The sequence below is a fragment of the Scyliorhinus torazame genome, chromosome 12 (assembly GCF_047496885.1).
Source record: "Scyliorhinus torazame isolate Kashiwa2021f chromosome 12, sScyTor2.1, whole genome shotgun sequence".
NCBI classification, from domain to species: Eukaryota; Metazoa; Chordata; class Chondrichthyes; order Carcharhiniformes; family Scyliorhinidae; genus Scyliorhinus; species Scyliorhinus torazame.
The window spans coordinates 150,242,347-150,258,454 of NC_092718.1; the positions used below are offsets into that span (position 1 = coordinate 150,242,347).

The window sequence follows — 16,108 nt, forward strand, 5'->3', positions numbered from 1 at the left end:
TTTCTTACTTTTAGCACAATTTGATAAAACGAAGCGGTCCAGCAAATCTTATTAAGTAATTGTTAAATGGGATGTGACTTTTAGAGATGAATGGAGTTTGGGATAAATGTCACTTGGGACAGCTTGAAGATTGACTTTGTTTTCTACTGTTTCAGAAGATCTCGTGTTAGTGGTCCTCGAAAACAGAAGGAATTACCGACAGAGCCCCCATTCACAGCTTACGTAGGAAATTTACCTTTTAATACTGTGCAGGGAGACATTGATGCCATCTTTAAGGAGTTGAGCGTAAGGAGTGTTCGACTAGTCAGAGACAAAGAAACAGACAAGTTCAAAGGTATAGACCAAAAGAAGTTTTGGATTCTATTTGTGATTTAGCTGTCCTCTTCCGATTATTTAATCATTCTTACAGTTTTCAAAACTGTTTATTTCCTATCCTATAAACTGCACAAGTGATTTTCAATACATTTCTATGGATATTACAACCCAACCATTTCTTAGTTCTATTAATATAAAAAAATCCTTGGTTTCAATTTTTTTAATTGAAAACAAATCTTTTACATCTTCAATGTTGCTGGAGTCTTTGGTTGTAAAATTAAAAGTATAAGAAGTAAAATAAATTACAACTGAGTCTTCATTGCCGCAGTTACACTGATATATTAATGTAAGAACACTTAATTTGATTTGAAATTCATGTTTCTGCTATTGTAACAGAGGTTGTAACCTCTGTTATTACGTTTTTTAAGCATTAAGTTCCAGTCAGATATTGCAAGCATTCTTGCACCTCTTTTCCACAAGTTTCTGGGAGAATTCTTTTTCTGTCACCTCTTTGGTTGCGATAAAAATTCTTTTTTTTAAATATTTTAATTCAGTTTTTAAAATTTTGTACATAAAACAAAACCCCATTAAAAAATAACAAAAGAACCCCCCACTCTACCCAACCCCCAAATAACAAAGAACAACCTCACCTGTCCCAACTCCCCTCCCTTAGCAGTTGACAGGAACCAAATCTTTAAAGTGAATAATAAGTAGACCCCCATCTCTTATGAAACTGCGTCAAATCGCCTCCCTCAAAGTAAACTTCACCTTCTCAAAATACTGGAACATCGTCCGGTCCTCTAGCCACACTGAGGCACAGGGCGGAGAAGCTGACCTCCAACCCACCAGGATCCACCTGCAAGCAATCAGCAAGGCGAAGGCTAAAACACCCGCCCCACCTGTAGCTCCGGCAGATCCGACACCCCAAATATGGCCCCCCAGGGGATTCGGCTCCAGGTCCAAGTGCAAGATCGCCGACATGGTGCTGAAAAAAGACCTCCAAAATTTCTCCAACTTTGGGCAGGACCAGAACATATGTACATGGTTGGCCGGACCTCTCCCACCGCTCGCAAGTGCCCTCCATCCCCTCAAACAACCAGCTCATCCTTGACATCGTCAGGTCCGACCTGTACACCTCCTTTAATTGTATTAACCCCAGTCTTGCACACAAAAGTTGAGGCATTCACCCTCCTAAACATCTCACACCACAACCCCTCCTCCAGCACCACCTCCAGATCCTCCTCCCACTTGGCCTTAACACCTCCAGATCCTCCTCCCACTTGGCCTTAACTCCCTCCAACGATGCCATATCCTCCTCCAGAAACCCGACCCCATCCCTAACATAAAATGTTGCTGAAATTGCCTCCATAACTTCAGCATGGCCACCACCACTGGACTACCCTAATATTTCCCGGGGGCAAACGGAAGCGGCGCCATTGCCAGCATCCTCAACCCCGACCCCCTGCAAGAGCCTGTCTCCATCCTCACCCACATTGCCTCTGGCTCCCTACCCCAGTCCCGAACCTTCTCCCCACCCAATAATAATACAGCAGACAAACCCCCTGACTGTCACCCTCTCTAAAGCACCATCTTGCGAATCTTTGCTACCTTCCCTGCCCAGACAAATGACAAAATCAACCACCCACACAAAAAAAGCTTTCGGTTAGAATTTCTTTTTTTAAATATAAATTTAGAGTGCTCAATTATTTTTTTCCCAATTAAGGGGCAATTTAGCGTGGCCAATCCACCTACCCTGCACATGTTTTGGTTGTCGGGAAAACCAAAAAGCTCTCTTCTCCAAATTCAATTTATATCCCGAAAAAGCTCCAAATTGCTTAAGCAGCCCCATTATACCCCCCACCATGTGAACCCGGTTGGAAATATACAACAAAAGATCATCAGCATACAGGGGCATCTTATGCTCAACCCCTCCCCCCTCACTATCCTCCACTTATCTGAGCTCCTCAACGCAATGGCCAAAGGCTCTGTCGTCAACACAAACAAAAGGGGGGCACATGGGACATCCTTGCCTTGTTCCCCGATGCAACTGAAAATATCCCGAGCTCACCTCATTCGTACGTACACTCACCTTCGGTTCCTTATACAACAATTTGACCCACCACAAACCTAATGCCAATCCATTCCAACACCGCAAACAAATAATTCCACTCTACTCGATCAAACGCCTTCTCCACATCCAGCACCACCACCACCTCCTGCTTCCCCCCCCCCCCCCCCCCCCCCCCCCCATCTAATGCGGAGAGCACAACATTTAACAAGCGGCACACATTCAAAGACAACTGTCTACCCTTTACAAATGCTGTCTGATCATCCCCAACCACCTGCGGAAGGCACTCTCCAACCTAAGTGCCAATGCCGGCAAGAATCTTGGCATCCACATTCAACAAAGATATTGGCCGATGCAACCCACATTCCATGGGGGCCTTATCCTTTTTTAACAACAGAGAAAAACTCCCCTTAGTCATCACGTCCTCCATCTCCACCAACAACAGCGTTAGCCTATCCAAAAACGTCTTATAAAACTCCACTGGGAATTCATCCAGCCCCGATGCTTGAATGAATGAATGAAAATCGCTTATTGCCACAAGTAGGCTTCAAGTGAAGTTACTGTGAAAAGCCCCTAGTCGCCACATTCCGGCGCCTGTTTGGGGAGGCTGGTACGGGAATTGAACTGTGCTGCTGACCTGCCTTGGTCTGCTTTCAAAGCCAGCGATTTAGCCCTGTGCTAAACCAGCCCCTATGCATCTTCCTTACCGCCATCTGAACCTCCTCAATCCCCATTGGCTCCTCCAATCATGCCCTAACCTCCACTCCCATCATGGGACACTCCAACCCCTCCATAAACTCCCTCATGTCCGACTCATCCCAGGGGGCTCCGACCTATAAAACCTCTTAAAATCTCCTGGCAGACTGCCTGCCGGCGGAGCTGTTCTGCCAGTAAGCGACTGGCCCTCTCCCCATACTCGTATAGTGCACCCTTTGCCCACCTCACCTGGCGCACCGCTTTCGATGTCGACAAAAGGTCGAACTGCATCTGCAATTCCTTTCTACTAGCCAAAGGTTCCGAAGTGGGATCTTCTGCATACTTCCCATCCACTTCCAAAATGTTGTCTACCAACTGCTGCCACCCCTCTCTTGCCTCCCTATCCACCTGACCTTAAAACACGATGATCTCGCCCCTTACCACCACTTTCAACTCCTCTCATAACGCTGATGGCGAGAGCGCCCCATTTTTATTGAACCCCACATAATCATCAATCATCTTTGCCATCGTCACACAAAAACCCGGATCCGCGAGCAACTCCACGTCGAACCTTTACGCCGGCCTCTGTGCAGGCCCCTTCTCCAAGACCACATCCACCAAGTGCGGGGCATGATCTGAAATAATGATCGCCTAGTGTTCCGCCTTCCTTACCCCTGACAACAGCCTCTCCATAATAAAGAAATGAATCTTCGAAGATACATAATGCACTGGCGAGAAAAGGAATACCTTTTACCCTGGATGCAAGAACCACCAAGGATCCGTTCCCCCCATCTTCATAAACGCTGCCAACACCCTTGCTCCTCCCGAAAGGGTCAATGAGTACAGCTTAGATCAATCCATCTTCGGATGCACCACCGTATTTAAATCCCCCCCTAAAATTAACTGATGCGTGTCCAGGCTCAGGTTGTCCACCATCATCCTCTTCATAAACCTCACATCATCCCAATTCGGGACATACACACTACCAAAACACCACCAACCTCCTCTCCAAAGCACCTGTTACTATAATGTATCTACCCCCTTGATCTGCCACCACCTTCTCCATCTGAAACCTCACTCTCTTACCCCCCAGTACCGCTACCCCCCGGGCCCTGCTGTCAAAGCAAAATACCTGACTCGACCAACCTTTCTGAAGCCTAACCTGGTCCTTCACCTTCAGATGTGTCTCCTGCAGCAGCACCACATCGCCCGCCCGCCCCGCGGAGCGTACCTGCCCCCGTCAACTACCTAGGCTCACCATCCTGACAAAATGGACCCGGCCCCACTCCACCCCACAAAAGAGACCAGGCCCTGCCCCTAGTCAACGTCAACCAACTACCCTTCCCCCATCCCAGAAACCCCCAATCACTTCCTCGCAAAACTGTTCCTCTTAGCATACTCCCCATCCCCCACCATTCACACCTCCCAGGCCCGCCAAAACCTGTACACACAGGCTCAGACGACCGCGACCCCTACCCCCACCGCACTCCCATTTACTAGCTAACTTAAGTTTGTTAGTGAGGTGGCCGCGCTCCCCCCCACATACCTCACACAAAGACTGACAAAGAAACTCCACCCTCTCACACCCAGCCCTTCTGAACAACCAAACATGCTAAACACCAAACCAAGGCCCCTCCCACACACACACACACCCACACACACACAACCACTGTGAACCACGCGTGCCGCTAGCAATGTCCTCTCTGTGTCTCTGCAGGAGAAGTTCTCCCACAATCGCCAGAGGAGGGCGCAGACTGGTGGAGAGGTGCCGGTCTGAGCGGTCACTAATGCGGAGGTTGACGGATGCCGCAGTGGTGAGGATCCACCGGGCCCCACACAGAGGACCTGTCAAACCTTTTTTAAAAAAAATCTTTTTTTTTTAAATTTGGAGTACCCAATTCATTTTCTCCAATTAAGGGGCAATTTAGCGTGGCCAATTCACCTATCCTGCAGATCTTTGGGTTGTGGGGGCGAAACACACGCAAACACGGGGAGAATGTTCAAACTCCACACGGACAGTGACCCAGAGCCAGTATGGAACCTGGGACCTCGGCGCCGTGAGGCAGCTGTGCCACCGTGCTGCCCTCGGACCTGTCCAACCAGAGCTATTGCCATACTGACTGACCCATCCCTCCCACTGACCACAGGTCCATTCTCCCGCAGGTCCTCCAGCCGATGGCGCCGGCTCATCCTGGGTGGCCCCATCCCCTGCATCCCATGAGATCACCTCGGTGGAGAGCTCCGAGGATGTCACAGTCGATGCATCACAGCTGTCATCCCAACCCTCCACCAACCCAGGGACATGCATGTCGGTGGGAAACGTTAGTGTTCAGGCTTCTGGTGCACAATCTGGTGAGCACCACACAGTTGCTGATGTACATCAGGTGGAGGCAGTAATGCCTAGGCGAGACAGCAGTTGGAGGTCTGCTGAATCCCAGGATACAGCTAGGTCCCAGCCAGATGCTGAGCCTATGGAATAGGTATATCCGGAGCTAATGGAGAGGTTAGGGTGCTGCTGGGATATTCAGAGGGAGATGTCAGCGACACTCCAGCAGTTCCATAGCCGATTGGAAGAGTCCCATAGGTTCCGGGCACAGGAGATGTCGCTGGCAATACGTGGGAGCATGGCCAACACTGCTAGTGTGCTGACCGCAGTGGAGAGCCTGGTGCATGATGTCAGCACCATTAATGGAGGGGTCCAAGGCGTGACGCAGTCGGTGACGGCCATGGCCGAGCATCTCGGTAGAATATCCAACTCACTGAGAGATGTGATCCAGTACTAGGCCGACCTTGATGAGGTTCTGCTCTCAGATGGGAATGGCTGAGGCACTGCAGAGCTTGTCCCAGTTGCAGATGGGCATTGCCGAGACGCTGCAGATCATGACCCAATCACTGAGGAGCATTACCGAGGGTGTCAACACGATAATGCAGACATTGGGGAGCCGCCTAGGCTGGCAGAGCCAGATGGCGCAGTGGCAGCCAGGGCTCAATCCAGCTGCCCCTCCGTTCGAGATGAACCCTGGGGCCCTATGATCACCGAGTGGGAGGAGGGGGCACTGGGTGCCAATCTGGACACTTCCCATCGAGTGGGGGTGGTGACCACCATGCTCCCCCGAGTTCCACCCCACTGATGAAGCCGCGTCTCAAAGTCAGCACACAGGACAGGGTGGCACGGCTGAGCAAATGCCGTCGGCAAGTGCGTTGGGGCCCTCCAGCCTCAGAGCCCCCAGAGGACGCCCGCCAGGGGCATCGAAGGGCACGGGACGTGGTAGGCAGCTGGCTGCCTCCACCTCAGATGTGCATCCTGAGGACACACCTAGACGTGGTGATAGAGATAGGAAGGTTAAGTAGGGTGAGGATTACGGAGGACACCGGGGGGGGGGGGGGGGGGGGGGGGGGGGTAGGTAGGGGATGGGGCCTCTCCCTCTCCCCCGGGGCACACCTTCAGGTACTTACAGGTAAGGGCATTTGCCAGACGGCAGGTGGTGGAATTCCCGCGGCTACTGCCACACACAGTACAGGACAGGGTGCTCTCGGGGGGGTGGGTGGGAGTGGGGAAGATCTCGCAAACTTACCAGGTGATGCAGGAGGAGGAGGAGGCCTCAGTGGTGGAGTTGAAAGGTAAGTGGGAGGAGGAGTTGGGAGAGGAGATCGAAGAGGGGACGTGGGCAGATGCCCTAGGGAGGGTGAATTCTTCCTCTTCGTGCACGAGGCTCAGTACCCACAGAGGTTGGGCAGCGCCAGCCCCCCCCTATCTCTACTCTGTCCTGGAACACCCTTCTCACCCTCGGAGTCCCTCGCGCCCACACAAATCCCATTATACTCATGTTAACCCGCCTGAAAAAAGCCTTCGGGATAAACACGGGGAGGCACTGGAACAGGAACAAAAACCTTGGGCGCACCGTCATTTTGATTGACTGCACCCTACCCGCCAAGGACAGCGGCAACGCGTCCCACCTCTTGAACTCCTCCTCCATTTGCTCCACCAGCCTTGTAAAGTTAAGCCTATGCAGGGCCCCCCCAGCTCCTGGCCACCTGGACCCCCAAATATCTGAAGCTCCTCTCCGCCCTTTTTAGTGGGAGCTCGCCAATCCCCCTCTCCTGGTCCTCTAGCTGAACTACGAACAGCTCGCTCTTCCCCATATTGAGCTTGTACCCCGAAAAGTCCCCGAATTCCCTAAGGATCCTCATTACCTCTGGCATTCCTTCCACCGGGTCCGCCACATACAGCAGCAGGTCGTCCGCATAAAGCGACACCCTATGCTCCTCCCCACTCCGCACCAACCCCCTCCAGTTCCTTGACCCTCTCAGTGCCATAGCCAGGGGTTCAATTGCCAGTGCGAAGAGCAGGGGGGACAGGGGACACCCCTGTCTCGTCCCTCGGTGCAACCGAAAGTACTCGGACCTCCTCCTATTTGTGGCCACACTCGCCATCGGGACCTCATTCAACAGCCTAACCCACCTGACAAACCCCTCCCCAAACCCGAACCTCTTTAGCACCTCCCACAGCTACCCCCACTCTACCCTATCAAAGGCTTTCTCAGCGTCCATTGCCACCACTATCTCCGCCTCCCCCTCCCTCGCCGGCATCATGATAACGTTCAAAAACCTCCACACATTCGCGTTCAACTGTCTCCCCTTCACAAACCCCGTCTGGTCTTCATGGATGATCTGTGGCACACAACCCTCAATCCTCGTGGCCAAGACCTTCGCCAGCACCTTGGCATCTACATTTAGCAAGGAAATCGGTCTGTAAGACCCACATTGCAGGGGATCCTTGTCCCGCTTCAGGATCAAGGAGATCAGTGCCCGGGACATCGTCGGGGGTAAAGTCCCCCCCTCCCTTGCCTCATTAAAGGTCCTAACTAACAGCGGGCCCAACAGGTCCATATATTTTTTATAGAACTCGACCGGGAAACCGTCCGGCCCCGGTGCCTTCCCCGCCTGCATGCTTCCTATCCCTTTGATCAGCTCCTCCAGCCCAATCGGGAGCACCAGTCCCGCCGCCAGTCCCTCTTCCACCTTTGGAAACCACAATTGGTCCAGGAAACGGCCCATCCCTCCCTCCTCCCTTGGGGGGCTTGTCAGTTTCCATTCACAGCACCAGCCATTTTTGCCAAGGCAGGTTCAAAGCCTGCAGGACGACCTACCTCCATAAGGCAGGCAGCCAGTTATGCTCATTAAGGGCCATGTTACCCACACTTAAAGGTAGCCAAATGGGATTTTCCAGTTGGCCTCCAGTTTCTTAACACAACATCAGGTAGTTTAACTGCCCAGACACGGGTTCCAATTGGAAGGCAGGGGGAGGCAACACTCACTCCCCCTGCACCATACCCCCACCTCTCTTTGTAACTTGCTTTCAAGGTGGAAGTCTTCTGATTGGCTTTCCACCTTCAAGAAACTATCTACTACTTTTATTTGGACAGGAAATCTGACTCCATCTCAATTTAGGGATGTCTGCATGAAAATCCAAAAGAGTGACCATTTTTCCTGGAGGTGGGTTGAGCACTTGGAAGCAGTCACAACTCCAATGCACTTCCATCAACACGCGTTGAATACCAATTTCCAGCACAAAGGCTGGGGTCAGCTGCAATGCATTTTCCATCATTGTAGCTGAGATCAGCTTAACACAAACTAGGGATCAGCCTCGGGCCTCCCTTCCTGGGCTCAATGGCTCGATTATCAAATAGATAAGCTCACTGAGTTATCAGGGAAACTGGAAGCAGAATTTAAATGTAATCCAATCTGAGCATTGCAATTACAACAGACCAATTAAAGAATAGACCTGGAAAGATCCTAATTCCCATGTCCAGCCTGAGCTAAGTCAAATGATCTCAGTTCTGGTGAAACTAGGTGGTCAGATATTGGCCCTTTAATACCCTGGGCAAGGTGGAGTAGAAAATAATTAGGGCTTCCATTGCCTGACTCTGACTGGACAGTACACATGTGGTCATCAGCCATGATTCCTCCAATGATGCCATTTACCAGCTCTCAGCAAAAGTGGCATTTACTTTGTCTCGTTTCAGTGCTTCTAACTCATGTGAAATAACAGCTGTTGATTTGGTGTCCCAACAGTTGTGTTTCCACACATGCTTATGATGGTGATCAGTACTGTATGTAAATTGAGTTTAAATGTTTTTCAGGTTTTTGTTATGTAGAATTTGATGACTTGGATTCTCTTAAAGAAGCTTTGACGTATGATGGAGCAGTAAGTATTTTCAGTAGCAGCTGACAAAATATTGACAAATTGTTCTAAATACACTCTAAATTTCAGAATGATTGCTGCTTGTAAGCATGGCTTGTCCGGACTTCTTGTATCTAGTTTGTATACTAGATGTATCTTAAATGACAGCACTTGCTGGGCCTTCTGAATCATTTTGGAACTTGGCTCCAGCTTCTAATGGAACACAACTTGCTTTAACGTGATGTTGAGTTAACTCCAGACTTTGGGAGTATTTATGTGATGCTAGAATAAAATTTGTCATGCTTGCTATGCATGTCATCTACATTATGAGCATTGAGTCTGTAAGTTTCATCATGAGTACATGTTTGACATTGATCTCAGATGACTGGGTGGCTAGTTTGTGATGCGGAGCGACGCCAACAGCGTGGGTTCAATTCCCATACCGCCTACAGTTATCCATTTTTATAAAAATTTAGAGTACCCAATTATTTTTTTCCAATTAAGGCGCAATTTAGCGTGGCCAGTTCCCCGACCCTGCCCAGCTTTGGGTTATGGGGCGAGACCCACGCAGAAATGGGGAGAATGTGCAAACTCCACACGGACAGTGACCAGAGTCCTCGGCGCCGTGAGGCAGCAGTGCAAACCACTAGGCCACCGTGCCACCCTTCGCCTACAGTTATCCATAACCTTTCCCTTTGCCTGAGGTGTGGTGACCCGCAAGTTAAATCACCGCCAGTCAGCTCTCCCTCAAAAGAGGAGAGCAGCCCATGGTCCTCGGGGACTATGGCAACTTTCATTTCATTTCAATTTGTCAATGGTTGGGTGTGTAATGGTGTGACATTGGAATTGGTAGCTCCATCCAGCTGTCATTTAGTGTCTGCAATGATGATGTCCATGGTATGCTTTTGGGCTGCTGACATCTGCAGTACAAGGGTCTGGCATAGAAAAAGCTAACATGGGATTGGGTATGGTACCACCCAGCTGAAGACAGTCTCATACTGGACAGAGACATGTGTAGTGGCAAGCATGGAGACAGCTCCTAGCTTAGACATTATTCTGTATATATGGAAATAGTTGCAAGTAAATAATAAACACTTACTGTTAAATTATACAAGACTCAGAACCTCTTCATGTGACCTACTGAGCTACACACATCTTACAATATGGTAGCAATAATAAGCCAGATCCTCACAGAAGCTGGAGAAAATATTTTAAAACTGGAAGGTTAAGAGAGCAGCATTCTGACCTGATGAGAAGTACCAGAAGCGATGGCACAGAAAGAATTTGCAAGAGAAAAGGCTCCAAAGCAGAGTTGGAAGAAGAAATGTTACAATCCCAGATGGTGTTACTACTGGACAGGAAGGTTCCTGAATAGAACCCTGGCTCAAAGGATTGTAACTTAGACATTTTTCTTTAGAAAACATGGAGGATTGACTGCTTCTAGCAGAGCTGTGAGAGATGCCTTCTCTCTTACTACCTATCACCAACTGCTATATATCCTGTTCAAACTAAACTCAAAAATCCTTCAACCCTAAAGGTACCCCTAATTGCAAAGCAACAACTTTTACTTCTCCAAGCTTTTAATTATTTATCATGCCGTAACCTCTCTAAGCACAATAGAAGAATGATTTTAACTGAGCACCGAACATATGCCACTCAAACGTGTCATTCTTTTTTGGGGAACAATGCTTATCAAAGTGCCTCACCACTTCATCATATTTCTTGTGATCCTCCTCATTATCGAGCGCAAACGAGTTATACAGATCAATCACTTGTGGACCTGCCACCATTAGCAGCAATGCGTTTCACCTTTCATCAGGTTGGACCTTTTAGGCCTAGGGCCGAAACATAGAGTTTGAACTGTTGCTTGAACAACCGCCAGTTTTCATCTACACTACCGGACATCTGAAGCTGGTGGCGGGCTCTCAGTCCGTCCATCTCGAGCGTCAGCATCTTCTAGCATGTTGAGTCGCCTCAGGTTGCAGTTCACCAGATCAATCTTCCAGCAAAATGCCTAACGTTGTCACTGCCGTTGTTATCATTAAAGCTTCAGCACTCATGGTACCATGTTGTGATTGGTCTTCTATACCTTGCAAAGGAATCCACCAAACGCCTAGACTTGTCCAAACCAGAATCTTTATTGAATCATTTGAGGTAAGATAGCAATCTGTTGCAGAGCATGTTATTATGGAATTTGTTTGTACACCTCTGGAACTACGCCTAGCACGACTGTTCACCTGTATGTCTTACTACCATCTCCTACAACCATCTGATGATGGCCGGATGTGTCTCCCTTTATATGGGAAACCCTGGTCACATGATCACAGTCTTGCGACCGCATCGTGTGTCTGCACCGCCACCTGCTGGTTGGAGGTTGCACACCATCCATCTATGATATTGCTTACAGGCCAGGCATATCACCACAGAGGCAGGTTCAATTGGGATTTGAAAGGGAATAAGATTCTTATCTGAAAAGGAAGAGTACAAGTTTACGGGAAGAAAGTGGGCAACTTTCCAACGTACCCTATTTTAACATTTGAAAATTAAGATGACTCCAGATGCCAAAGAAACTGCAAAAAAGCAGCATGGTATCATTATAGATCAACATAGAATACTTCACATGAAAATCTGTATTTTAATATACTTTATAAAAATATTATTACTTTTGTTCAGAAAGGGGAAATTAGAATCAAAGAAGAAAAAACAAAGTAATACAGGGAGTTGATTAGAGACGGACGAGATGCAAATTCACCTATCAGTGGAAAACAAGTATATTATGTATGTGATTAGAGAAAACAATGGGGCTATAAAAGTGATAACTTCAAAGCAGAGAGATAAGGAAATGGACATGTACCTGCCAAAAGCCAACTCCACAAGGTGAATGACATCAAAGAGAAAGAAATAATAAAACTATAGAACCCTAACTAAGAAAGAGGGAGAGAGACAGTTGGTATCAGAACTGTATAAATTACAGACATAGGGCATGATCCTGATAAAGATACTTGAGGGGCAGCACGGCGGTGCAGTGGTTAGCACTGCTGCCTCACAGTTCAATCCTGGCTCCTGGTCACTGTCCATGTGGAGTTTGCACATTCTCCCCGCGTCCGCATGGGTCTCACCCCCATAACCCAAAAAGATGTGCAGGGTAGATTAATTGACCATGCTAAAATTGTCCCTTAATTGGAAAAATAATTGGGTACTCTAAATTTATTTAAAAAAAGATACTAAATGATCTATTAGGCTCATTTAAATATCCGGATGCCATATTCAGTCGGGGGTCAACAGATGCACATGCGAGGCCTCAACTGGGTGTCGTTTAGCACTGTTTTCCACAGGAGTGTACCAGGGGTGATGGCACCTATGGGGTCCCACAGGACATTAAAGCCCCACCCGGTGGTCGGGGACAGGGCACGTCTAGCACCTGGGCATCCTGGCAGTGCCAGCCTGGCATCCTGACAGCGCCACCTAGGCTAGCACTGCCCAGGTGCCAGGCTGGCGCTGCCAAGTGTTGAGGCCTAGGGGAGCCATGCCCATGAAATGAGGGGTGAGGTGGTGTGAGACGGCAGAAGAAAGGTTGGGGGGGGGCTGAAGGGAGCATGCAGAGATTGGGGCAGCCTTTCAAAAGGCGCCCCGATATGTGAGGGGCCAGTCCTGCTGACGAGCTCAGCTCCCCAGTTCAGGAAGATTTCCTAAGTGTGGGCTCAATCGGGAGAAACTCCCTAAGGCCCCAAAAAACGGCTCAGTGCCGATGAATAGCAGTGTCAATCTCGGCACTGCAGCTGCTGAGAAAAACTCCACCAAACGTGCCCGAAACCAGATTTGGACATTTTCCCGGTGGATCGTGCCCATAGTGTCCTGAAAGAAACAGTTATTTTTTTCCCCCTTTGCTGAACCAGAAGACTATTTCCCAGACTTGGCCACTTAACTTTGTCCTTTTATTGTTCTTAACCTGGTTGTGGTAATTAATTGCTGGATTTAGCTCATGAAGTTACTTACACTTGGGTGTTGTTTGGGAAAAGGGCATCTCAGTGTTCAGGTAAATGTAGGGAATTGGGGACCAAGTTATAGTTTCTGGGATTCAATTCAGTCATTAATTAATTAATTAAAATTCCGTCATCAGTGTACTTAAGTATCGTAGCGCATTATAGTCCTTCTTGTCGTGTGTGTGTTTGTCTTTCTTTTAAGTTAATAAGTATTCTTTATTAATTGTTCACACAAAGACTCGACTGTTCTTCACTGGATTGAACATGGTTCCTCATGTTATACCAGAAAAAAACACATACACCACTATGAATTAGTTCCACGTTGCCGTTCTGGACCCGATCCCGGCCCCGGGTCACTGTCTGTGGGGCATTTGCACATTCTCCCAGTGTCTGAGTGAGTCTCATCCCCACAACCCAAAGAAATGTGCAGGGTGGGTAGATTGACCACGCTAAATTACCCCTTAATTGGAAAAAGAAGAATTGGGTAGTCTAAATTGATTTAAAAAAAATAAAAAACCTTCCTTCTGGTATGGACATTCATTCTGAACCCTTCTCCAAAGCCTGCCTTGACTTCCAACTTTCATGACTTCCCTGCTCGCTTTCCGCAGCCTTCTGCTGTAACTGTTCAAAACAGCATTTCCTGTCTCTCTCTTTCTCGAAGATCCGCCAACCCCCTCAAACAAAGGTTCTCCCTGAGTCTGGTGGCCAGACTTGAATCTATTCTCATTATCTTGGCTGATTGCCCACTCCTGTGTTTAGCAGCGAGATTGGTCTACAGGACCCGGACTCCTTTTTCGGAATCGGAATCAGCGAAATTGCCACCTGCGCCAATGTAGCTGGCAGATCCCCCTTTTCCACCGCTTCACTAAACATGCCCAAAAGGTGGGGCGCCAACTCCATCATGAACTGCTTATAAAATTCCGCCGGAAAGCCATTCAGCCGCAGCGCCTTCCCTGACTGCGTCACACCAATACATTCCATCATCTCCTTTAGGCCCAATGGCTCTACCAGCGCCTGCTTCTTCCCCTTTTCCAGCTCTGGGATATCCAGCCTATCCAAAAACGGACTCACACCAGCACCCCCTGCCACTTGGGCCGGCCCTATACAGCCCCTCATATCATAAAAGGTCTTGGACACCTCATTTATCCTCCCTGAATCCGACACCACATCCCCTCTTCCACCCTCACCTGAAGAATTTCCATCGACGCTGCCTGCTGCCCCAGCTGGTAGGCTATCATGTGACTCACCTTCTCCCCATAGTCATACTGCACCCTCCCTCGCCCGCCGTAGCTGACCCATCACCCTACCTGTTGTCAACCGATCAAACTGCCCCTGCAGCTTGTTTCTTTCAGCCAGAGAATACCTCTTCGGGGCCACAGAATATTTCCTATATACCTTCACTATATCGTCCAATAGTCGCTGATGCCCCTCCCTCCACATCCAATCCTAATGCCTTGAACAAAATAATTTCCCCCTGAACCACTGCCTTCCTGGCCTCCCAAAACATGGCTGCCGATACCTCCCCATTCTGATTGAGCTCTACATAATTCTTAATCGCCACCGTCACCTTCCCATAGAACTCCTTGTCAGCCAGAAGCCACAAATCCAACCTCCAGCCTGGCCTCTGCGCCTGACCCGAATGAAGTCTTGCGTCTCAAAAGTGCAAACGTGGTCCGAAATCACTATTCCTGCGTACGCCACACCTTCCACCCCAGAATAATGGCTGTAATGTGCTTGCTTCAAAAGAGATGTGTTAACTGGCTGAAACACTGTGTAAAAAAGAGCAACAAATCACAAGAATTTGGGAATGCATCAGTGAGCGTGGAATGAAAATTACCAACCAAAAATAATGAACCAGCATTCAGCTACCTATATAAATGCCAGCCAGGAGGAGAATGGGAATGAATCAGGCCAATCAAAATATTTTTGATTCCATTCCTACATTTCTGTATAAATGTAGGAATGGAAAGTGTGGGCCGGAATTCTCCGGCTGTTGGGTTCTCTTTTTCCGCCGGCAGCACAGCCATGGAGCATGGAGCGGCTTCAATGGGAAATCCCATTGACAAGCGGCGGGAGTAGAGAATCCCGCCACCATGAACGGCATGGTCCCAACAAACATGCAGCTGAGGGACCGGAGAATCCCTCCCGAGGTCTCTTACATAATAAACAGATTTTTAAAAATTAATTAATTCATAACTTCTTCAACTCGCCTTTTTTGTGAAGATGTCTTGTGGCTCAGCAGGTAGCGCTTCTGTTTCTGAGCTAGAAGCCTTTGGTTCACGTCTCACTCCTGTTTTATTTGCCATTAAGGGAGCATTCATAACACTGTTCAAACAAATTGACAATCAGCCTGCTAACCCTTCCAACACTTAACCACTATTCCCTCAAGAGCAAAGAAAGTCTGTGTGAAGATAACAAATAAACCTACTGTATGTAGCTTTCTTTTAAAAATTGGGTCTAGCAATCAAGGGGCTCATTGCACATTGATTCCTTCTGAAAGAAGGGGCTCGGCTAAGGAACAAGGTACACCGCCCAAAATGCTGAAGTGTCGCTGTTGATATTTATGGATGTGTTAGAGCTTGATATGGCTATAATTCCCTCCTCCCCTCCACTTCCCCCACCACATCTAGCATTGCAAAGACCCCAGGACTGACTGTACTGAAATTTTTTGAAGGTTTGAAGGTAATTTATTTTTTTGTGTGTGAATGAACATTAAAACAAAGTGGGAACTTTGGAACTGTAACTTTGGCAGGAAAAACAATATAAAAAGTTCAGTCCATGGGATATATTGGTGATGCCCAAAGTAAATTGAAAGTGTACTGAATGATTAGTGTCATGCGTAGTGTGCTGCTCCCCACTCTC

General features: G+C 48.4%; 1 protein-coding gene across 10 annotated transcripts in view; it reads left to right on the plus strand.

Moving 5' to 3' along the window:
• Positions 1–16,108, plus strand: part of eif4h (eukaryotic translation initiation factor 4h) — a 255,384-nt gene that overhangs the window by 52,896 nt on the left and 186,380 nt on the right. For 8 of the 10 annotated variants that reach the window (XM_072469176.1, XM_072469177.1, XM_072469179.1 and 5 more), the window contains 2 exons: positions 159–334; positions 9,223–9,287. In XM_072469176.1, coding sequence (XP_072325277.1) covers positions 159–334; positions 9,223–9,287 — 241 coding nt within the window. Of the gene's footprint in view, positions 1–155; positions 335–9,222; positions 9,288–16,108 lie in introns of all 10 variants that reach the window. The other 2 variants (XM_072469184.1, XM_072469182.1) reach the window with 1 other exon arrangement.